General features: G+C 39.1%; 2 protein-coding genes across 19 annotated transcripts in view; one reads left to right on the forward strand and one right to left on the reverse strand.

Moving 5' to 3' along the window:
- MOCOS (molybdenum cofactor sulfurase) overlaps positions 1 to 25239 on the reverse strand; it is an 884654-nt gene that overhangs the window by 801594 nt on the left and 57821 nt on the right. The window lies entirely within an intron of this gene.
- Positions 1 to 25239, forward strand: part of LOC308191072 (poly(rC)-binding protein 3-like) — a 521260-nt gene that overhangs the window by 445783 nt on the left and 50238 nt on the right. For 16 of the 17 annotated variants that reach the window (XM_080583076.1, XM_080583073.1, XM_080583075.1 and 13 more), the window contains one exon: positions 14359 to 14507. The exons of the other annotated variant lie outside the window; for it this stretch is intronic. In XM_080583076.1, coding sequence (XP_080439202.1) covers positions 14430 to 14507 — 78 coding nt within the window. In that variant the 5' untranslated portion in view covers positions 14359 to 14429. The remainder of the gene's footprint in view (positions 1 to 14358; positions 14508 to 25239) is intronic. 17 annotated transcript variants of the gene reach the window in all.

Consider the following 25239-nt stretch of genomic DNA (forward strand, 5'->3'; position numbering starts at 1 on the left):
CATGAGCATTTTTTTTTTTAACAGTTATTAATCATGCTTGACTGGAAAGACATGTGTAACCTACAACAAGCAGTGGCTGTAGTTGTGCCAAAGGAAGCTTTTGTTCCCTGGAGAGAATTGTATCAAAGGCCAGTGTCCTATTATTACGTGTGCAATAGCAAAGTGCAGAATCTGAAAAAGGGCTTTTCAGATTTCAATACAGAGTACTGGAGGGAAGGAAAAAGAAAAAAAGAAAAAAAACACATAAGTATTGTATCTTAGGGAATACTATTTGACCTCCTTTTTCTCTTACCTAGTTAACTTATTCATTATCTGAGTAATAGTTTAAAAAAAAATAAATCTCTAAAACATTCCTCCTCTCCCTAACTTAAAGATAATGCCAAGGTTCTTGTAAAAATGGAAAAGAGGCAGGAAATGTACAAAGTCCTAAAAATTAGAGATTAAAAAGACCTCATTAGCTCGTTCAATGCTGTTTCCTTTCCATTACAAGATGAAACTATAGAACAGCAGACAGGCTTTTTTTGTTTTGTTTTCCTCCCAGTTGTCAATATCTAAACATTCTGTGGGAATATGTTGATTTCCTTATTAAAAAAATAAGAGTTTCACAAGGACTGTTCATACTGCATTTTCAAGATTGTAAAATTGTACCATTTTAGTTTTCCATTTCAAAGTGATATCTTTTTTACTTTGAAATATACTATGGATAATAGAATACAAAACTAGCAAGTTGAAATCTGTATGAAAATTCAATTGCAGAAAAATAACTTCTTTGGGCTGACAAAAAATTTTACACCACACACACCCTACATTGTTTCAAAAATTTACATGTGGGTCAATAAATGAACTTTTCAAGCCAGAATTTACTGCAAAATTTGTGTTCTATGTCTAAATTCTGCTTAACACCTGATCCGGCATTCCCAGCACTGAGTGCCTTGGCTGACTTCAACGTATTTCTTATAAAGCTTCACGGAAGCTTTGTGTGTCCAGTCTAACTGGAAATGCCAGAGGCAGTGCTGCTTCTGGAGAATATAATTCAGCCTGAGAGATACCCTAAGCAGATTTTGGGGGCAGAAATTTGGCTATAATTGCTTTCTTTTTTTGTAGTTAACTCATCCTCACATCAGCTGACAGCACTTGTAGCATCCTAGTTTCTCTCCTTCAATTCCCTCAAATATCAGTAGGCTTTTTTGAGGCTACCTCATTTATTGTTAGATAAGCTACGTCATCTTTACATAATTTTCTTTGTAGATAGTTTTTCCCACTCTCTTCTGAATGAACTCCAGCTTAATTCTTCTTTGTTGTGAGTGGTTATGGAGTTTCCAGATGTAAATATGAAACAGGACATGGTTATGTGAATGTGGCTTCTTCCTCTTCCCCTGCTCTGAAGTATAAGGTTTCAACCTCTAATGCACAGTCTTCTGTCATCCTCAGGTCCTTGGTATCATTATTGCTTTCAAGATTTGACTCATTATTAGGAATTTGCTTTCCCTGCTTCTACTGAAATGCATTTCTACACTGCGATTCATGTTGTTGTGTTCCTGCTCATATTTAAGCTCATCTCCTTTGTAATGTCCTTCGAATTTAGTGTCTTCTATAGGTGTCACTAGTGTGCTGCCAATGCCCACTGTGAGTTACCGATGTAGGTACTACCCACACTTCTGCAATGTTTTGTTGTTGTTCTTTTATTTGTTTTTTTGTTTGTTTGTTTGTTTGTTTTGTATGTGTGTTTTGTTGGTTTGTTTAATAGAAATCCATTCCTCAGTACTTTCTGGAATCTCTGCAGTAAGTCAGCAACTATCTTGTCTTGATCTTTGCATTTTTTTCCCTCAAATGAGCAAATGGACCACTTTGTGGTACAATTCTACATTGACTTACACGCAAAGAACTCTGTTAATGGACTGTGTATGACTGACAAAGCTACTACTACAAAAAAAAAAATCAAATATGTACCTTGTGTCTGCTTAGAGCACTTTTGTAGGGAGTTCCTCAGAACATGGGAGCTTTTTTAAGCGATTGTATTATTTCGCTTCCGGAGTCTCTTCCTCTCACTTTTCTGTCTCATAATGAGTTGAGAGGGTTGGGATTGTTCAGCCTGGAGAAGACAAGGCTCCAGGGAGACCTTGTTGCAGCCTTTTGATACATAAAGGGGTCTTAAACAAAAGATGGAGAAAGACTTCTATCAGGGCCTGTAGTGACAGGACAAGGAGCAAATTTTAAACTGAAAGAAGGTAAATATAAGTTGGTTGTAAGGAAGAAATTTTTCTTGAACATTGTGGTGAGACACTGGGACAGGCTGACCAGAGAAGTTGGGGGTGCGCCATCACTGGAAGTGTTCAAGGTCAGGTTGGATAGGGCTTTGGGCAACGTGATCTAGTCAAAGATGTACCTGCCCGTGGTAGGGGAGTTGGACTAGAGGGTCTAAAGGGATCTTTGATGTCCTTTCTAACCCAAACCACTCTGTGTGGCTGGCTTTGAGTTGCTGAGTGTCCAATGTGCATCTGCATACCCACCTCCTGGCAGCTCTACTGGAAGTTCACTGATGGGTTCATAGCACAACTTTTCCTTCGACAGAAACATGACCTCGCTCCTTTAGTTAGACCGAGGCTACATGAAACTTGTGTGAACTTGAAACACTGGACCTCCCTGTATCTCTTTGAAATGTTGAAACTGGTCAGGGAGTTTATATCTACACTTACAGAGTAAGTAGGTAGGTATTTGTGAGGAAAGGCACTGACTAACAGATAAAAGGATAGATGCCTCATGAAGTGGTGTTTCAGTTCAGTGGCTTTGTGAAGCAAACTAGTTGGTTTTGTGCAAAAAGAAGTTCTTTTCTTCATAATGGTTAGAATCATAAAATATCCTGAGTTAGAAGGGGCCCACAAGGACCATCAAGTCCAACTCCTGGCTCCACTCAGAACCACCCCAAAATCAGACCGAATGTCTGAGAGCATTGTCCAAACACTCCTTGAACTCTGTCAGGCTTGGTGCTGTGACCACTGCCCTGTGGGGCCTGTCCCAGTGCCCGACCACCCTCTGGGTGCAGAACCTTTCCCTAACACCCAGCCTGACCCTCCCCTGTCCCAGCTCCATGCCCTTTCTGGTTTCACAGGAGTAGCAAATTGTTTGCTGTAGTACTGTTTTCTTTAAGTGTTAAAAGAAGATAAAGTGATTCACTTTACAACTGGCACTTCAAAGTCATTAATAAATAAACTGTTTGATTTTTCTTAGCTTTTGAATACTTCATCAATTAGACTTGCTTTTGAGTTTTAAAGATTCTCCTGGTTTAAATCAGTGACAAAGATATCGATTTAGGTGAATTAAATCTTGGCATGTGCTTGGCTCCTTACTCTGAGTATTGACCACCCACAAAAAAGTCATTCATTATGGGCTGGTTGTTTTTTATTTCCCCCCCCACCCCTTCTTAAACCTCGTTTCAAAGGAAGCTCTAGGAATTTCCTGGGTTTTGTACCCACTGGATAGTCTTGGTTTTCACAGTGAAATTCTTATAATGCTATAAGTTTTGACTAATTGCCATGGACTGAGAATTTAAATCATCTTGTTAAGTCAACAGTTAAGACTGAAAACAAGTCATCTTTCGAGCACAACTTTTGAAGACAACAATTCCAGTGACATAACAGTACATTGCAACACTGCTTTTTGATTTTCCTTTTATCCTTGAAAATGAAGAGGTATTCACAGCACTCAGTCATATTTGCAGCTGTTAGGATTTTAATTCCTATTGGATCAGTTTCTCTTTTATTTTTTCTAAGAATTCCCAGTTCATCCTTGCCTCAAGCAAGCATGAGTTGCGGGGTCCCAGAGGGGGCCTCACAGTCCAGAGAGTGACACCAATTCCCTTGTGACAGAGTGTTGGGAGTTCTTCTTCCCCCTCTTAGATGCTTCATGAATTTTTTTTTTTAATAAGTATTTATTTATTCATCTAGGGAGCTTGAATGGATTTTCAAATCACAGCCTTGTAAATAACATAATTAAGGTGATTACAAAAGTGATATTTTTGCTTGTTTGCATTAGAGATTCAATTATATCAATATATAACATTTTTCTATTTAACAAGGTGAAATGTATTATTACCATGAGCATGTTTTCCCTAACCAACATGTTTCATATTTGATTGAGTGAAACAACTGATTCATGTTTATCAAACTAGATGTGTCTACAAAACTTCTGATTTTCAAATAGGTTGGACAAATACATATTTCTAAGGCAGACTTCATTTGAACATTGATGGTATTATAATAATACAAATATATTTAAATATCTGTTTATTCTGTTTGTAGTAGGGGGCATACCCGATGGGTCAATGTTTCCCATTAAGGAACCTCCCATATTGCTTGAAGTATTCTACAGGTTTTGGACATTTTTTCCTTTGATTGATAAGAAACTATCAGGACTCGTCTTTACTGGCAAAGACAATTCTTCTTCTTCTTTATGTGTGTGAGGCTATTATTGCTAAAGATAAAGATATCATTCAAATATCATGCTTTTCTTGTCCCAACAATCTTTAACATTTGTACACATCTATCACGTAAAAATGTACTTCAATTGCTTTCAGGCATATAACCATATTCCATGCATTTATACACACACCATGTAAAAGTATATAATCTTTTAAAGTATGTGTATATAAATTTTGCTCACCTAACATACCTTGGAAATAGAATATGTGAACAATTTCTGTATTCTCTGAAAGATTTAAAAACATTGGAAAAGAGAATATCTCTTTAGGCTTGACTGTCTTTTGTTTGGTGAAATAAAAAGAGGTGAGTATTTATTTTTAAATGAACAAGCAAAGTTTGTTTGCTCCAGAACATTTTTAGTTGTTTTATTTACTTTGAATTAAACAGAAGTAAATCTACAATTGAAACATTATTTCAAAAAATAAAAGAATGCATTTATGGAATGTCAAAGTCATGTATTTAACTTGAGGGTACAGAGTTATTTGACAAATGTAACACTTTCACAATGTTTTGGTCATCAGAAAATGGTGGGGTTTTTTTTGTTTTTTTGTTTTTTTTTCAGGAACAGTGTGGACTGAAAATCTTTTACTGTATTATAAAGTGTTATATTATAAATTATGTTACATAACATAACATAAAAATGTTATATTGTATTATAAAATTATATATTGTATTATAACAGTGCTTACAAGCACTATTTCTTGTGTTGTTAAAACCACGCTCCTACTGTTGCTAGTCTGTTCAATTTTTTTCCCCATCTTCACTATGACACGTTATATATTTATATATACGCATACATACATATACATTTCTTTATTAGATTTATTATTTCAGACCACAGGGGAAGACTTCTGCAATTAAGTTGGAGTGTTTACACATAAGGAAGTAAAGCAAAATTTCTATTTAAAACTTGAGAAATGTTTTAATAATAATAGTAATAAAGGAAGGAAGGAACAAATGCTTAACTTGACAGTTTTGGAGCCAGAGGATAAAGTGGCAGGTAAAGCTTTATTTTTTCTTGTATTTTCCAACCATAGTTTTGAGGAAAAAAAAAGTATATATACTAGTATATATATTATATAGCTAGTATATGCATATAGTGCCTTCCCTGATCTTGCAAATTGCCAGGTCCATGATAAAGCTCACAGGTAATTGCATTCAGTGCCATTAGGAAAGCAAAGAAAGCACCTTCTGGTCCATTTTGAACTCAATCCTCCTAGAGAGTATTTGTACAGAATTATTTATGGTGGGCCGACAGAATTAACGTGGCAACAACTTTCATGTTCGTGAAGGGCTCTATGTTTCATTAGACTAAGGTGGCAGCTTCACCTATGAGAGCTTTTAGCTGGCTGTTTTTTTCACGTATGCAGGAGAGTTAGTTGGCAAGTGGATCTGTACCAAGTATTGCCATGCGCACTCTTATGCTTTTTTAATTCATGGCAAACTGTGAAGATGCTCTCTGTATTCCTGCCAAGGTAATTCTTTCTGGAATAGTTGCGGGGGCAGGAGGAGAAGAGCTAGATGGAAGATATCATTGGCAAAAGAATCACTGTTTTCCATAACCTGGAAATCACTCAGGAAATTTCCCTCAGGATTCCAGATCTGTTTTGCATTTGCAGAAGGCCATTATACAGCTATTCTAGATTTCCTGAAACTTGATTTCCAGGCATTTGATACCATTTATTGCCTGTTTCACATGTGATGTTTTCTGAAGGGATAACTTTCTATGTTTTGGCAGCGTGTAGCTGTCTATGCTGACACAGCATAATATGTTGATATTTGTTATTAGATCTTCAATTCATCATTGAATTTTGATACTAAATAGTCTTGTCAATAACGGTCTTTATTGTGTTTCTAGGAGTTTTCTATCCATAATAAATTCACTGTGCCCTAGTATTTACTCAAAAGTCTTTACAGACAATGTTTAAGTAAGAGAGTCAATAAATATGTTGCTCTTCATTTCCTTTAAATAAAACAAAAAGGTTTAAAGAATGGGGCTCTCATATGCCAAGTTCAGCAGTTGAACATACATCAGTTGAAAACAGGAGAAATAAGTCTGCTTGTAATCTTTTGCTGTTCTCTTTAAAGATTATTTGAAGTCTGGCTATCTTCTGAAAATGAGGCATAACTATATTAGCCCTACTGGGTAAGAGCATTTATTGTTTCAGGGAGAACAAAAAGACGGATTTGTGTGTAGATAGTATAGGTTCTTCCTCTGACAATATAGCATTAACCATAGCCCTCCTGAAAGAAAAAAAAAATGTACCTCGTTAAATACCTCATAAAACTATTTTTTTATTATTTCGTTATGAACTTCACAAGTCTTTGGTGAATGTGGCTTCCAGATATCTGTAGTAACTACAGAGCTTTGCAGATCAGAGGTGTAGGGATTTTTATAATAACTAGCAAAAGGAGCACGTGGCTTATTAAGGTGTGTAACTGTCTTTTGTTGGTAGCTTTTAATTTGTGGAATAATGTGCTGTTCTTTAATCTCTTTTGACTTTTGAGCTAATACTTTACCTTTTTTTTTTTGTAAAACATATATCTGACACATATCATATATATATTTTATATATCTGTTTGTATACTCAATTGCTGCGCTTTCAGTGGCCCACACTCAGTTTACTTTCATATTAGTTAATTGTTATTTAGGTCTCTTCAGGCACATCTGATTTATAAACTTCCTGAAACCTTATTTCCAGTATTTATTTTATTTTTGATCTTGAGCTATTCCTTTGCCTTTTACAGACAGATTGCCACCCTTTGTTCTGCTAACACAAAGAATTTTCTCATTTCTGGATTTTTTTGATCCACCCAGCTATCTGCTTGCTTAAAAAGGGCTGTGATACAACAATTTAATGGAGCTGGGTTCTGCAGATCTTGCTCACTTCATTAAGGAGTTAGAGATTAACATGAAATCTATGTTGGGAGATAAATTATAAGAGTGTGAATAAAATGGATAATCTCATTCCTTTGTTTACAGTCCTCTCCAGTAATTTGGGAGATGGAACTGGCAAAGTAGAAAGGTTGATACTGCACCTGCTTCCTTAGCTATTGTTTCTTAATCAGATTCTCCTGGTAAGGCTTCTGTATAAGACTGAAGTGCTTTAAAGCATAATTCCTCCTTTTCCAAGCAGTTGTTATTGAGACAGAAATCATTTGAAGAGCTGTTGTTGTTATTACTATTGTGTTATTGTGGGCATCCTGTGAGCCTTTTGTCTTTAGTAACCTCACAACTGTATGGTTTAGTAACAGCAGATTTCTGTATCCTTCAATTGATACATAAACTGAAGAAGTGTACTTCTAGTAAATGTCCAGTCTTCTTTTATTTTTGCTTCATCTGAGACTATAAACAGCTGGTTATATCTATCACTTTCCACCATTTCTGAAAATAATTTCCTTGAAATAAAATAATATGATTGGAGGTGGTTTTGCTTATGATTTGCTTTGGGTTTGGTTATTTTGTTGTCATTGTTTGGTGTGTTTGTTTTGTTGTGTTTTGTTTTTTTTTGGGGGGGAGGGGGATGTTTGTTCTAATTTCTGCCACTGTTTTTCTCTGTAATTATACTGTTTAGTTCTTTGACATTCAGAGATGTTACTTTTAAGTAAAAATCCAGAGATAACTGCTTAGCTTATCAAAAAACTTGAAAGCAAAGTAGTTATTTCTTCATTTGACAGCATGAACTTTTATGTGGCAGTTAGCTTATCAAGTTTAACTTTAAAACTTACGTTTATGGCAGATGTGTCAATTTCCATTGATAATGCCATCAGTTCTTGTCCTGTAGTAATTTTCTTATATTCCCTTCAGTCACCTTCTCCTTCCCTATATTCCCTTCAGTTTAAGTGGAAGAATAAAATCATGTAAGTAGCGTGGGTCTGTCCCCGAAGATCTCTGCTCTGCTGAAAATGCAGGTTCATGCTTTTCATCGTGATCCCTGCCAGTGTGTTTCCTCCAATTCCTGGGAGGTCTCCCTCCACCTGGGAGGCTTCTGATCAAGAGGACTTAGGTACAACCTTTTCATGACTTCCCATGTTTTGATTTTCTCTGGTCTTCTATCTTTGTTAGACTTGTTCACTATCTTTTTTTTTAATAACACTTCTTTTTTTAAAGAGTTCTAGCTCAATGAACCAAACTCTTAAGTATTGCCTCCATAACATCAGTGTGTTACTTATTCATGATAATTCCCTTTGTTCATCTTTAGATTATTTAGATTATTTTGCTTTTGTTTTAGTCTTCTTGTTCAGCTGCTGTCTTTTCCTGTCCCCTATCCCTAAGGCTTGATCCATCTGCTTAGCTACCCCTCCTTTGGGATGGTTCCATATACTGCTGAAATGACAGATGTACTGTGAGAGACTGGATATTCATATGTTTCCCATATTTAAGCTTTCTTAATGTAAGCCAAATGAAACATGGGAACTAGACAACAGAGTTTGTGTCCTCATTTAAAATAGACATGGTTTCTGCTGAATGCCACTCTAACTTCCCCCATTCTTTTCTGTGTTTAAATGTCTTCCAGTGGAACAACTGGAATTTGTCCTTTCGAATTTTATCTGTAGATTTTTTCTTTGCTTTCTTCATAGTTAGATCTTATTGTTCATGGTGATGAAACACTATTATTAGGTTCAAGGGTCGCTTTTGAGGCTCATGCTCAGGGAATGCTGTGCTGGATGCTGTGACCAATTTCATCGTTCCTGACAAGCTCAGATTAACAACCACATGATCCAGACTCCATGTACCAGAGCAAGCTTCCTCCTTGGACATTTTCAGGCAGTCCTTGTTTTCACATTGATTCCTCTCATGTTATTATCTACATCAGCCAACTGAAGCTTTGTCTCTCTCTTTCTCCCTGCCTTTCTCCTCCTTTCCTCTCTATGTCTCTTCCCTTTCTAGCAGAGCTCTGTGACTGCAGCTCTGCCCTGGTTCACCCCCATGCATGCTGTCTTTCTCTGCCTCCTCCCTCTTGTTCCTCTGGATCTTCCAGATGAGTAGCTTTCCTGGCAGATTCATGGATGCCAAATAATAATTTATTGCAGCTTCAAATTCAGAGATCAATTGCCTGCTGTCTTCCTTGGTACCATGTTGATTTTATTCATCTCTAGCATCCCTGCCTGCTGTGGAGTCAGAGACTCTCCTATCCTGCCTCCATGAAGTGTTCACCTGGGAGATTTAAAGCACTGTATTTTTTTTCAGCACTGTGCAGCCATCTTATATGCAGTCATCTGCTTGTTTTCTTGGGAGAGGATTAACAGGGTTGAGGGGTAAAAGGAAAGCAGATCATGGGGTTGACTTTTCATGTCGTAGGCCTCAGGCAGCCATCTCACGGTACCTCCTCTGCCACATGGATTCATAACCTGTGTGTGTGCTGTGTCACTGCCCTTCAGCCCTGGAGTTCATCTTGTAGCTTATATTAATTCAGTGAAATCCTCGAGGAGCTGTGCTGTTCTTTGTAGTAGTCTCATGAAAACATGGCTTAGCTGCTTGTTATTTTAATCACTGAATTTACCAACAATACTTGAAAAGCCATGTTAGAAAATTGATGGATCTTAGGTAGTAAATGATGAGTATATAGGACATGCCCTTTTAAGCCAGCTTGGGATAACAAATATTGAAAACGTATAGAAACACACACTTATGCATAAAATGCATCTACATTAGACTAAGCGTCCATTTTATTGGAATCTTCAGAATGCATTTTTAATGCATTTGGATGCATGTTTCTAGCTACAGAGAAATTTTCATCTTTTACATGATAAACAACAGTGGAAATGTCTTCAAATTTTCATGTTCAGCCCCACAGAAGGCAAATATCTGCTGTTGCTGGGACCCATCTGGTGTGATCTGCTTTCCTTTGGCCCCTGCAGATGACTCTTATTGCTTGTTATCTGGAGATGCAGAGCCCTGGATCTTGGATTTGGTGCATCCTGGTCCTGCATCCTGATGTCAGAGGGAGCACATCACCCACTTGCTCTCCTGTCACTTCCAGCTCTTTGTTGAAGGCTGAGTAAATCACGTAAAACCCCATTCAACATTTAGCCATGCAATTGAATGGGGCTGCCTGCACAATACTCTCTGATCACCTATGGACTCTGCCGACTTTCCTCTGGTGTCAGGAAAAGTGTGACACATTGCCTTTCTCTTCGTCTGTGAGACTCACCTCCCCAAGACCCAGAGTAGCCATGGGATCCTGTCCCACAGAGCTTCAGGAAGGAAAGCCTTGTGTCTTTACTATTTGCTCACACTTAGAGGCACGCATAAGGCAGAAACATAGTAAATTGTTCCAAACGCTGATTTTGCAAAGGAAAGGGAAATGATTTTACTGATTAAATATTCATGATGTGCTCATATATTACAGCAGTGGGTTTATAAATATGTAGATGTATTACTGATTGGTAGGAGGCTATGTAGGAGAAAGCATTCTTTTCCTTGTGCCGTGGTCCGACATCTCCACGCACACAAAGATCTGGACTAGCACATGTTTGTGATGATGCCTGAAGGGAAAATAAAGCTTTAACTAGATAAATAACTAAAAAATGATAATGCATTGTATTTCGGTTCTTCTTTAAAGCTGATATAATTGGGTAATTGATGATCCTTCAGGTTTTTTTTTAAAGCTGCGTATGTTTTACCAGAATACTCAGACTGTCAGGACACCTGGGGCAGCTGTAAATGACCTGACAAAGGGAGCACACTTCTCTCTTCATGGTATATGTATATTTTTCGTGTATTTCTTCCTTATTATGTGAAGTTGCCTTCTTGAATTCCTTCCATTTGTATCTCACACAGCTGAGTAACTCCTTGCATGCACACACACTCCCAGCCCTCCCCCAGACATCTGTCCTGCCTCTTAGTACGAGGTGACAGTGTTTGAATGCGTTGGGAGGAGGGACAAAGACAGAATCCTGAAAAAAAAAAGGTGGGACGGCTATGATATTTTTAACAATATTTGCAGTGGAATTTTATTTTTAACTTTTTATTTTAAAAAAAAAAAAACAACCCCAAGTTTGCTAGCTAAAAATATAGGTTTTGTGGTTTTACTCTGCAAAAGATCAGGACTAGGGAGGGGGTGTTGTTTTCTGGGAAAAGGGTTTCCTGAAGAACTTTCCCCAGTGTGATCATATTATCGTAGCATCACGGAACTCAGCAAAAGGCTACAGCAACTGTGAACCTGTATCTTGTCCAGGATTATTTTCAAACATGGGAATATATTTCAATAGAAACACAGCCATAGCTCCATCACAAAATTTTGATCCACAGAAGGACATTAATACCTTGCTTCTACTTGAAGCAGCACATCTGCCGTGTGAAACCTACCAAGCGTGTCCTAAGCTACCTTAGGAGTCTGGAGACCTCAGATGGTAAATTTTGCTGCAGTACAGTTCAGAGTACAGTCCAAGATGTATGCTACTGTTGATATACTTGCTCATGGGGTGTTTTTGGTTGGTTAGTTGGTTTTTGGATAGAGCTGAGCAGAAAGTGCTTGGCCTGCCAGAGCCAACATGCTTCCCTCAGCAAGGAGCAGGTGAACACCACAAGACCATTCCCCTCCTTAGCCTGGGAACAACCCCAGCCACCTCCTCAGCTCTTCCCTCTGTATTTGTCCGAAGGGACTGTCCTGGGCACCCACTTGAATATTTGACTTAGAGTCTTGGAGCCCTGGTCTGACCTTAAAGAGGCAGAATACTGATACTTCTCTCTGTCATTTCCTACCAGCTGAATTGGGACATTTTCCCCTCACCCTCTTGCACACACGATGCATCAGAGGCAGGGCCAGGCTGCTTCTGGTTTCTGCCTTCTCACCCAGGCACCTTGCCTCTTTTCCACTTTTCTCCATGCAGATAGGTGATGTATAACATAAGTGGTAAGCTTAAAACTGTGGAACAAACGGGATTTATTTCAGTGGCTAAGGCCTGGGTCGGAGAGCGTACAATAAGACATGCACTGATTCCATGCTGGGTGAGTGAAAATCATCCCTGGTGGTGGAGCAGGCAAATGAGAGCTGCTCTGTGGAGATGCTTTTAGGAAGGAATAGTTTCAGTTACTCTTTCTCCCTCTCTCTTTTCACTTTTCCTCAGGCATGTCTGACTCCTGTTCTTGCGATCGCTGGAGGCACAGAGCTCTCTGTGCTCCTGAGTAGTCCTGCAGAGACATTAGGGAAAACTCTGCATCTTCCCGGGTATTTCCCAGCAGCAAAAGCATCAGGAGTGGCTTGGTCTCCAGCAGGCTTAGGCTGAAGCACAAAGCACATGCTCAGCCATCAGAGGAATGACTTATTGGAATGGTCTTTGTATAACACACAGAGGGCAAAATGTCTAATGACAGCAGATTTAAGCCAGATATAATGGAGCACTTTCCCCACGCTAATAATTAATCTCTGAGACCAGAGCTTTTGGAGACTGGACGTATGGATTCAGGAAGGGATTAGACCAATTCAGTGAGGATCGGTCCATCGGTGGCTATTCACCGTGCCTGCCTAGATGTGGTCTTCCACTTAGGAAGGCCATGAATCACTGATTGCTGGTGGCTCCAAAAGTCTATCAAGGATGACTCCATGCATGTTTCTTATGCTTTTTCTCCAAGCATCTATTTACCTCTCTCACAGATAACATGCTCAGCTAGTTGGGCTTTACTTTGGTCTAGCATTGTCAGTGCCTCGTGGCTCTTAAGATGTAGCTTAATTAGTTGATGAAACACTCGGCGTGACACTCTCTCTGAAGTTCTCAGGGGATTGATCTCATGGTAGCTTGGTCCCACATCTGAGCAGTCTCTGCAAGGGGACAACAGCCTGCCACCCTGGTGGGGTGCTGCCATACGCTCTGAAGCACTGACAGCAAAATGATTGTCCCTCAGGGTGGTCATCAGCCAGTGCCCAGGCTAGTCAAAGCTTGGGGAATCTCTAAAATCCACAGCTACTAGGCAGGGCCGTCATTAGCAAGAGACAACTACTGGAAGGAGTGGTGTCTGCTTAAAGGTTGTGCGCTCTGTAAGATAGGCCTGAAAAGGACAGAAGTAAATAAGGGTCTCTAAGCCTTTCTGCTGTGGAATTTGCCTGCCCTTGGTGAAGTTCCTGCCCCCACTGTTGTTTGTACTGATAAATGTCCTTGCATTAGTAAACTCGTAATGCATCTTGTTTGTCCCTTCAAGGCCAGCCCTTGTAGCTTTCATTAGTATTTTAGGATATTTATGACTTTGTAAATGACTGAAAATCTGCAATTTGTCATTGGGAATTAAGAAACATCTTCCTCCCACTTAGAGCTGAAGCTCAGCTTTGGCCTTTGAGGGACTGAGCCACCTCTGGGCTTGGCAGACAAAAACAAAGTCAGACAGTGCCCAGATTTACAGCAGCGAGTGGCTCTTGGTTACTCAGATGTCTTTGATAATGTGTCATCTGCTGTTGCTGGTAGGGATCAGTGTTTAGGCTCAGAATTAATTTCTCTCTAGCTGGAGAGAAAATAAAAATCTCTCTTCTGCAAGAGCAAACAGAGGAAGAGGTAGTAACAGAGAGAGAAACGGAGACAAATGAAAATAGCACCAGGCACATGTAAATCCTGCATATACACACCCCGAAGTTTAACAGAGGGAAAGCGTTGAGAAGAGGACACTGCATTTCCCTTTGCTGTGCTCTGTACTTTCAGCCTTGGAATAATGGAAGTTAAGAGAATTTGTAAGGTTTCAAAGGGAGTTTATCATGTAATTGGTGAAGGGCTGGAGAGTTGGTAGGGGAGGGATAATAATCAAAGGAGCCTTTTCAGCACTAAACTGCAGTCCAGCAAATCAAAGGGAGGAATGTTAATTGGTTTGTACAACATGATATTCTCGGTCCAGAGTAGCCTCAGCCACTCAATGGTACTTTCTTTTTTTCTTCCCTCTCTCTCTTTGTAGGTTGATTAAGTGAAGAGAAGGAAAAAAAAATACACAAAGCTGCTTTCAAGTATTGAAGACACAAGGCCAGGATGAACACGAAGGACTCAAAAGTGACTGAAGGAGGTCTCAATGTCACACTTACCATACGCCTTCTCATGCATGGCAAGGTGAAGCATTTACTGTTGCCACAGCAGTTGCCTGTTTGTTGAGCGAGTGTGTGCAGTTACCATCGGAGCCTGGCAGTGACGCTAACAGAGGGTCTGCTCCTCCTCTTCCAATCTGAGTCAAAAGCACCATTGCCATGACTGAAAAATCAGCCCCTGCCTTTCAAGGCATCAAGTTTGCACTGCAGCCCAAGTTCATTAGAACAAGCCTTGCTTGTAGCAAACCCACTTTGAACAGTTCTGGTGGCAAAATGAGTTCGTTCATTGATAGTTGGCCAAATTAGACAGACCCTTGCATAAGGGTGACCTGCATACAGCTCGCTTTTCTCATCGTTTGCAGTTTTCTGTGTTGTGGGTTTGTGTCTTTTTGGTTTTTGTTTTTTAAGATACCAGAACATTGATTTGTGTGAAGTAATTGCCACAGAATTACTGAATATTCCTGTTGAATTCAAATGGGATAGCTCTTCATTATTCTGATGTAGCATCTTATTAGAGCAAACCCTTGATATAACAAGCATTTGTCCAGGTCCCCTGCGGGTTTGTTTTGGAAGGTTGACTGTAATTTCATTTCTGTCCAGCGTAGCACTTAAACATGCAGATAAGTGTGAAATCTGTGCCATAGACAAAGTGCCAATTCTGTATTGTCAGACTTAACAGTCTGATAGCCGTTTATTGCAAGTTGCCAGATCACAAAATGGGCTTTTAATTAAAAAACACATTTCATTGGTTTGTTCGTATTATTTGCATCACCGACACCAGACAATTTTAGGCTTAAGGAATGAATGTTATATAAAATAGATGTTTTTGGCTGTTTCTTAATAAGAGACAGTGGATATATACATCATTCTGCAGATCAAAATTGTAGGTATAAATCTAAAAAGTAGTTTTAACCCTGGAATTTTATTTATAAACTGAAAATATATTTACATTTTGAAACAAGATACGCTCTCAACCTATGGCATGAACTCACATATTATATATCCATAGCACAAATATGAGATTAAGGTATCTCCTTCTATATTTTACTTATGGAAATGCTAGGAAATATGAGGGAGTACGGTTTAAGTTTGCAAATTAGAAACAAAATTAATGAATAAAACAAACAAATGCAGAAGTTAGGTTATGCCAGAATTAAGTGTTACAGATCAAATTATGTATTTTCTCTGAAATGGTCCAACCATTTTGGTTGATTTTTTTTCTCCCCTGAAATATTCAGCTTCAGGCAGGCATCTGGTGTGTAAAATCTGCATCTTAAATAGGAATCTGTCAAACAAATCTAATAACACTCTCTTTTTCCAAGCCCACCAAAAATCTGTGCGCATGTCTGCACTCAAAATTAGTTTCTAGGGATTGATTGTACTGGGTTCTGGTCCTAGTCCAGAAAAGCGTGTGAACACATCCATATCCTGGTGTGTGTTACCCTACTGGCTTCAGTCACATTCCTGTGTGCTTAAGTGTGCTTTTTATTAACCATGCCAGACAGCTCTGCTTCTTTCAGAATCATGCCACTAAAGCAAAAAATCAAGTATCTGTCATTTTTCAGAACATTTTAGTTAAGCCATGGACTGGATTTCTGTTTTTTGTCTGTGTTGTTTCTTTTTGTTTGTTTGTTTTTGGTGTGGTGGTGTTTTGTTTTGTTTTGTTTCAGGAAACAATGGATACAGTAATCAGAAAAGAAATTAGAAAAAGCTTATTTGCTCTGTTAAATATAGCTGATTGTGTATGCAACCACTTTTAACAGTAATGGATGTTGTGTGTCCAATCTTCAATGCATATTTAGCCCCAAGGGTCTAAATTAAACCCATAAAAGCTCTGAAATTCAAAGTTTAAGCAGGAGTACACCGTGCATCCTCGGTTAACAAGGCACAATGGGTATACCATTAACTGAAGTAAGCTCTAATCATGTGTCCTATTGTACCTAAGTATTGCAAAGAGCACATTAAATCAGAATTTATTTTGGTGATAAAAGTCAGACCCTTATGGTTTCTTTGATATCATTTCTGTGATTTAAAAATGCTGATATCAGAGTGTGAAGGATGTCTGAGTCACTATGAACTCTGTATGAAAAGGTTGCTCTGAAAGCTGTATGTGCCTCTGAAAAACAAGAAGAAACATGCTTCTCCACACTTCCCTAAGATTTGTTGTGGTAATGACATCGCTGGAAATTGCTGATCTCTAATTAGTATTTCTAGACAAAACAATTAACTGAAGCAGAGCTTGGTCTGTAAATAACTGGTCATAACTTGAAAGAGAAGAGTGCAATTACATGAGCGATTTTAAAAATAACAGTAGCAAACTGGATTTGGGGAAATATAATTCGAAAATTAGTTATTTATTAGTGTGTTTCATGGAAATATCGGGCTCCATCACCATTAACTTTAAATCCGTCTCCGAATCTCTGGTACCAGTATACCTTTGCAGACGAAGGTCTATGTGCTTCATGACACTGCATTCCTTATCATGAAAGTCCATAACTTGTGCTATCATGCTTAGTTATCTCAGCTCTAAACCCTGCAGACTTAGGAAATTTTCAGTGTGTACTTTCCATGTCATTTGTATATGGGCTTTAAGTCAAGGATGGTCATCTTAATTATGCAGTTAAGCTAAGCTATCTCAGCACACTGTATCTGCAGACGGAGAAACCAGTATTTGTACAAATGGACGGACCTCCGCAAGGAGATACTGAGTGAAAGAGTCAGCATATTTAGCAACAGCAGAAACAACAAAAATAGCAAAAATCAAAGATAGTGCTAGTGTCTACTGAAAAGAAAGCAGACAGGAACCATCTTGTTCTTGGGGTAAATGCTTTCAGGGCCTAATATAAGAGATGTCCTCCCAGGCCAGGACTTCAGACGGCATGCGCTGGTGTAAGATGAAAGGCATAATTTTTATCTTGTGCTGTGTTACATCAGAAAAAAATAATCAACAGTGTGACAGCCCTGAAGAGAAACCAGAAGCAACACAAAACATTTCTCATGCTTCCTTGCAATGAAGGGGGGGTTTCAGGGAGTATGATACAAGGGCGGTACTCAGTTGCTCTTCACGTCTGCAGAGGCACAGTTGTCTTTGTTTGCAGAGAGTTTTAACAGCGATGTTAGGAAGAACTTTTTATTTGGATGTGTGAGGAGGGGAGCAGGCTGTCTGGACATGCCGCAACATCTATCGATGGAGGCTTTTAAGGACAAGTTAGATAAAAGTGGATAAAGATGCCACTGGCACTGCAGCCCCCTGTTGCTCAGTTTTTGATTGTGTTACCTGAATGCTGCTCCAGAGAGGGCAGGAACTGAGGAGTCTTTTGAAGTATGTGCAAGAGTTGGATATGTAGAGTATATTAAATAATGCAGAGATGCATTTTCGTCTCTTATTAATGAGAATTAAGAGATAAAACTGCTTCATGCATTTTGGTAGGGAAGAACGGTGAATATGGGCTGGGGCTGTTTACATTGTGCTATTTCTGCATTTTGCAACTAATTCCTTCTGTTTCTTGAACTAAAATAAGTAAAATCACTGTGCAGGGCGGAGACTTTGAGTGGGTATGGATGTTTTGTCACCTTTGTTGGCTTTAAAATTAGAATTTCTGGGCAGGATTAGAATATTGTAGTGACTGCAAGATTTCTGCTTCCAGCAATAGTAAAAATGGCACCACTTTCCTGGATCAGGTCAATATTTCTGAAGGGCATTAGGGTTCACAAGTTGTGTATGTGTGCATTTGTGGGCAAACAGTTCCCAGCTATCAGAGCTCTCTGTAAGGAAAAGCAGAGCTCAACCTCCAAAAGAAAAGTTTCACTTTTTCTTTCTGTTTTGTTTTTGGGAGCTCAATGTTTCTTGGTCACCTTTTGCAGATCTGTGTGTGTGTGACTTGTGGCTGGTTGATTTTCTTTCTTACTGTCACCAGTAATGAGGCTGGAAGATTATGGAAAATTACAGCCTTGTCCACAGGTCCCTGCCAACGTACCTTCATGCTTGAAATCTGCAGCAGTCTCGTTCTTGTTTTGGTCAGCGTATGCCCAGAATGAAATAACCCAGAAGCACCTACTCTGATGATGCTGGATAATGATTACATTATTTTTGCCTGGTTTGGATTTGTATACAGCCAGTGCGGACAAGCTGATTAAGACCCTAGAGACTCACTATTAAAGGTTAATTTTAGATGGTGGTGTTAAAGACGCAGTGGTGGGAAGCAAGTGTTAAATTTCAGGAAAGCAGCTTAATGGAAATATAAATATTGGATACTTGAGGGGGAATATAAGAAAATATTAAAATCTGCAGCAAGGAAAGGGCAGCCAGGGTCATGAACCCACTTTGGTTTCTGTCTCATAGTGGTAGTACAAGTCTCTGCTTCCTCCCTTGAGTACAAACCTGCAAAAGGAAAAAATACATCATTTCTAAAGGCACTGCACAAAGGTGTGCAGCTATGAAACTACAGTGGGTATAGTGGAGTGTGCAAGAAGCCAAGCTAGAACGTGTTGAGTCTGAGGAAGATTTTAGAGAAAGGAGGAGTTCAGAAATAGAAAACAAAGTTTATTAATAAAGTCAGATGGGCTTAGGAAGAACAAGGAATTAATTTATAGGTAAGATGAAGGAGGGAAGAGAAGACTGGAGGGAAGTAGGACTCTTGCCAAATAATGAGAGGCGTAAATTGGAGAGGTGAGGCAATTTAGTGGAGAAGGTAGCTTAGAAGATACACGTTCAGTGAGAGGGGGAAATCTGGAAAGCATAAGGGCTGAAAGGCATCAGATGTGATGGTGTTACAGAGCAGCACATTCAGGACATGCTCGGCTGGAAAGGAAAGCTATTGCAGCACGAGTATGTGCAGTTTTGGGTGTACAGCATAGGCACGTTGTGGGGCAAAGATAGGGTAATTACCTTACTGCTCTTCTGGCAAGATCACACCTCTGGTTCTGTGCTCAGCAGCAGGTGCCGTGTGTGTGTGTGAGTGATGCTGAAGACTGGAGGGGGAATTTGCAGAAAAATAACAGTTTTAGGAGGCAGAGGAGAGCGTGTCTAGCTTTGTTCAGACGTTCTCAAAAATACTCGGAGAGAATAAATACCAGTAATGGAGTGACATTAATTTGAATGGTATAAGTGCTTGCGTCTGGAAATAATGGAATAAATATAGTTTTGAAACAAATCATAATAAGGGAATTCAAATAGAAACTTCTGGTATTGCAATTTTTAATGGGATTTGGGAAGTCTCCTAAGTGGATTTTAAACATGTCTGGGGACAAGCAGCCCATGTGCTATGTAGAATGTATAATCTGCATTGATACAGAAAAGATATGATGGCTACATGGAGCTTTTCCTTCCCTGATAGCGTTTACTCAATGAGAGGTTTCTCGCAGTTTCACTAGTCATGAATTGGAAAGACAAATCTGCAGTCAAATATCCAGGGAAGGACAAAACCCTAGGAGTGCCTTGATTTTTAAGTACTAAACTTTCAGTGCTTGCAGCTTCATTTTAGATGCATTGAGCAACTCTACCACCAGCAGGACCACTGGGTGCTTAGTGGAACTGGAAGGGTTGATTGCAATGGACTTGCATGTGGCTTCAGGTGGTAACTTTTGGATGCATTGGTGATTAATTTATGATTATATATATAGAGAGATTTTTACAAGAAAAAGAAAGAAAATCTAGACTCATCAAGATGTTTACTCACACTAAATAGCTCAAATATAGACAGAATGAAATCATGGAGAATGTTGCCACTTTCATTTGTATAGGCAATACAGACTTACAGACTTACCATCAGGGATTTCTTTTAGTGGCCACTTTTGCATACCTGCTTAATTGACCCTTGATAAAGCAAGCACAGAAATTATTCGTTTTCCCCATTTTTTTCTTTTAGTTTTTACTTATTAAAATACAGCATAAAACAAAGCAGCTTTAAGAATCATCTTTCCAGTAATTTAATCCAAGCTATAAAATGCCAGCCAAGCCAGCGTTTGCTCTGTTCTTCCTAGTTTCCACAAACACCGTCAGGGTATTATGAGGATTGACTGTCAGGCTTATTGCTATAATAGTTCTTGTTTTGTTCATTGGCATCACTGTAGTACCCAAGAGCTCTAGTCATGGAACAAAACTCAGTGTGCAAATACACAACACAAGATGGACCTCCTCTTTGAGTGGTTGTAGGAAAAGCTGAGAGTTTCTCACTATTTCCACTATTCCCACTTTCAGTGGAAAGGACAGTGGCATTTTCCCACAGCCTCTGGGCACTAAGTGTTCCCAGAACCAATGTTCAATGCTGAATCTTCCTGCTTCTGTCAAATGGTGTCCAGTCCAGAGCCATAGCAGGATGAGATTGCAAAAGGCACACATGCTATTCAGCACTGGTGTTTCAGCACGGCCAGTAAAGGGACAGAACTGGGGTTTGATTTGTTTCTTTTTTTTCTTTTTTCTTTTTTCTTTTTTCTTTTTTCTTTTTTCTTTTTTCTTTTTTCTTTTTTTTTCTTTTTTCTTTTTTCCTTTTTTTTCTTTTTTCTTTTTTCTTTTTTCTTTTTTCTTTTTTCTTTTTTCTTTTTTCTTTTTTCTTTTTTCTTTTTTCTTTTTTCTTTTTTCTTTTTTCCTTTTTCCTTTTTCCTTTTTCCTTTTTCCTTTTTCCTTTTTCCTTTTTCCTTTTTCCTTTTTCCTTTTTCCTTTTTCCTTTTTCCTTTTTCCTTTTTCCTTTTTCCTTTTTCCTTTTTCCTTTTTCCTTTTTCCTTTTTCCTTTTTTCCTTTTTCCTTTTTCCTTTTTCCTTTTTCCTTTTTCCTTTTTTTTCTCTTTTTGTTGAGGTGGGAGGAGGAAGGGAAGGAGGGGGAGAGAGGATGGGAGGTTAGTGTGAAGTTGAATGCAAATTGATTACCTATCTGCTATCAAAAAGCAAATGAGAAATGCTTATTGGTAGAGCTGGGGAAAAGAAAAAAAGATAGATGGACCTATGGAAGGATCATAATACCAACATTTCCGTCAGAAAGACTGTAATTTGAAGGTTCCCTCAAACATTACCACATTTGTTAGCATGAGATGTGTCTCAGTAAGGACTTGGACTGTAGTGCCTTACTAAATTAGGGCAGTTAACATCAGACAGTGACTGCTAAAGCATCACCCAGGAACATGAAATCTCCTGTGTCAGTGAGGCTAATCCCACATAATCCCAAAACACAAATAAGACTCAGTATATCCGAGGCAACCATTTGATCCTCGAGGTAGACATGTTATATCATGTTTCCCAAATCTGACTAAGGCTTTTTTTTCAGTCTTTAAAAAAAAATGCTCATGTCCTATATTCTCCATACAAACATATTGCTCAGAATATCTTCATGGAACATGTTCCTGGGGTCTTCCCTGCTGGATCTCCACATGCTTATATAAGTTTTTACAACTGTATCCTCAGAACAAGGTGGAGAGAAAGAGTTGGGTTGTGATGTTATTCCTCTTTATGGATGGGGGAAAGTCAGTTGGTGCTGGTCTACAACATTTTGTCAGCACAGATGTTGTTTGCTGTTGCCAGGATCCCTCTTTTTGTTGTGACAGATGTGTGTTCCCATGGCAGAAGGCTGTATTTCTTCAATGCTTTCCTAACAGGCTTTTTCGTTTTTAGAGCCCGGGCCTATTGGCCCTACCTTATCCTTGCTCACAGAAAGCAGACAGACATGTGATTGAAGCATTGCCTGGATGAATTACAGGATTTAGGATGTGGCCTGTGCTTTGACAGATGCTTTGGGGTAAAAGCATATATTCTTGCATTATTTCCTAAAGACGTGGCTGTGTCTCAGGGTTCCTGTGGGGTTAGTGTTCCACTTACCCCATAATGCTGGTAGTAGAAGCTGCTTGCTTAGAGCAAGATCTCTGCTTTTATATGGTCTTGGAATAACTAGCTGATTAGTTTTGATTTCCTAGGCCACAGTAGTTATTAGACCTTACACTTAGAAAAATGATGGAATTTCACACATGATATTTGCAGATCAAAGGTTTATCTTTATACCAAGGTTTGTCACCATTTGTTAAGCCTCCTGTTTTCTTAACGTGACTTATTTGTTTTTCTTGCTGTTCAGAAGGTACACCAGATAGTTGATTAGCAAATAGCTTTCTCCTACAGCTTGTTTTATATCTTTGTTTAATCGGTCGCACCATCAAGAGCCCTGCAAAAGCCTGGGCTCACAGAGACTTCTCTGCTGCCACCTTTTGTTCTGCTGGCCTCAGGTTAGCACAGATGAAGCAAATACTGCAGAAGCAGATTTCTGCCGTGTGGTGGGCCCACCTCTCCCCAGGCGTTCATTAAGGGTAAAAGTCACCCTATTCATGTCAATTAGGAGTGCAGATAATATTATACATTGCATTTCAGCATGACAGAAAGCATCCCATGTTTTTGCCGTTGCTTTTCCTCGAGTTATCTGCAATGAATTGGGCGGTTGGCTAGCAATATGCTTTGCTGATACTGAGCACAGTCTTGTTGGTGAGGTTCACCATTTGTATTTTATTAGAAATAACATAGATTTATGTGGATTTATGTATTTTGTTAGAAATGACATAGAATCATAGTCATAACTCAACCTAGCCCCCGAGGCTAATGAGTTATTTTAAAGCTGTCTGAAATTAGCATGTCTATGTCACATTTTCCCGTGTTTTTCCAAAGTGACAGGATGCGAAGTTGGAGTCCAGGTAGGAGACTGTCCTGCTTCAGGTGCTGTCACCTGAAGAAATGCCCTTTGAAAGCTGTTACCTGGGCTGGGCACTCTGCACCGTCTAAAACTCGGGCCACTTCAATGAGTCTCAAGATAGGCAACCCAAATGCCTGTCATTTCTTGAAGGAAAGTTGATATCCATCTATTTAGTGCCTGCATGCATGTATTGTCTTCACACACAAATATATAAATATATGCATGTGTTCACGTGTATCAGTGGATGTGGGCACACATACAGTTGCAGCTTTTCGGAGGCATCCTATTCACCCGGCACAGCTGCTGTGGCATATCTGCTTCTGACAAGCAGGTGTTTGTATGTTGGGGCCAAGGATTGTGGTATGCTGCGTACTTCTTTCAGCTCTGGCAGCAGAGTTGCCAGGTTACCTTGGACCTGTCTTTCTCTCTCTGAGCTTCAGTTCCCCCCTTTGATAACGTTTTTATTTGTGGACTGCTTTTCTGTCTGCTGTTATAATGTGACTGTAGAAAATCTAGTAATTCCTATCATATCACTTATTTTCCCACTATGTTTATATGTGGATGGTTAGTCAATAAATCAATCCAAAATTGATCGTAAACACTTACCTTCACTTTGTATTCCTGAGCACTGGAAGACAGCAAATAGTTAAGCAGTTATTAGTATATCCTAGTATACTAGTATTTTCAAAGACAGCTCAATCACGCTCCTGTCTGACTTTTGCTGAGGCTGAATTTGATATCAAATGTGGGATTCCTCTCACCAAACTTTAGGTATGTTCTTGTAAGTCTAGGCTTCTTCCACGGCAGATGTAGAAAGATGAAACCCTTGATGAAACCCCCAGTTCTTCCCTCCTGTTTTGGGAACAAAATCCTTCATTATCTCTCGCTGTTGACTGCAGAGGAGCCTGCGTGCCTGGATTACACTGGACTCCTAGATTTTAATGAACTGATGCAGGTGACAGACATCCCATCCCTTCAGTCTAAGCAGTAAGCTAAAGCACAGTTTGAGCACCTGGCAGATTTAGAAACATTTTCTGGGTAAGATAAAGATCTAAAAATAACCTTGGATAGAAATATTGATGAAGATCGAGTATCATAAAAATGGTGTTAGATATCTTAAAAAGCACTAAACATAATTTAGGGTGGTATAAGTATCTGTATGAATCAAATACTGGACTGTATAAAGAATAATTAAAGGTTTGATGAAGTAGGATAAGTAATTTGGAGAATGAGGCGTAAAGAATTTTCTGATTTTATCTGTGTCAGAAGAAGGGTTCTCCTAATTAAAACGCGATCCGTAGTCTCCGCTACTTACAGAAGCTTTCCTAAAAAGAGAAAAAGCCCCCAAAAGGCTAAAGCAACCAGTTTAGAATGGTTCCAGAATTTATTTTCTTTGGAGTAATTCATATGGATCCAAAATTTTGGAAAATTTAGGAATATCCATGTGTAGTTAATGCTTCCCTCTTCCCCTTCCCTTTCCTCGCATTTCCTAGCAGAATCCCACCTCACAGGGAGCTGCAGTGCAGGGAGGAGGTGGTGTTTGCCACGATGCTTTGGAACTGCCTAATTGCAGCATGAGCTTTAAATTCTCCCTTTGATGAGGAGAAGGTTTGAGGTACTCTGTAGAGTTACAGTGACATCTTCTAGCATGATCCAAGGAGCTGGTCACAAGTCTTGTTGAAATACTTTTTTTCAGTGGGATTCAGGCTGTGCATTCATTCACTTCTTTGGTAGTGTGTACTCCTTAGCAGCAAACGAGGTGATATTTGCTCAGGTAGAATTCCTGTTTCCACTGAAATCAATACCAAAACTTCCACAGGCATCAGTGAAGTAAGCCTCTTGAGGATCCTGATGTTTTATGGAGCACTTTGCTTGTTTAAAGGCTCCTGATTTCTTTGTTTGAAATACACCATCTTTTTTTTTACTAGGGCAGTAAACGGTATATTGCATTACTGTTTCCAAAGCTAAAGTATCTTTTCCAATTTCCAAGGAAGATATATTTGTACTTATTAGCCATGGTCCATTCATACATTTTTGAAAGAACTGCAGCTGACATTAAGACCCAGTGTGATCAAATGGATTAGGCTAAATTTCA

The sequence above is a fragment of the Anser brachyrhynchus genome, assembly GCF_964034855.1.
Source record: "Anser brachyrhynchus genome assembly, chromosome: 2".
Classification (NCBI taxonomy): Eukaryota; Metazoa; Chordata; class Aves; order Anseriformes; family Anatidae; genus Anser; species Anser brachyrhynchus.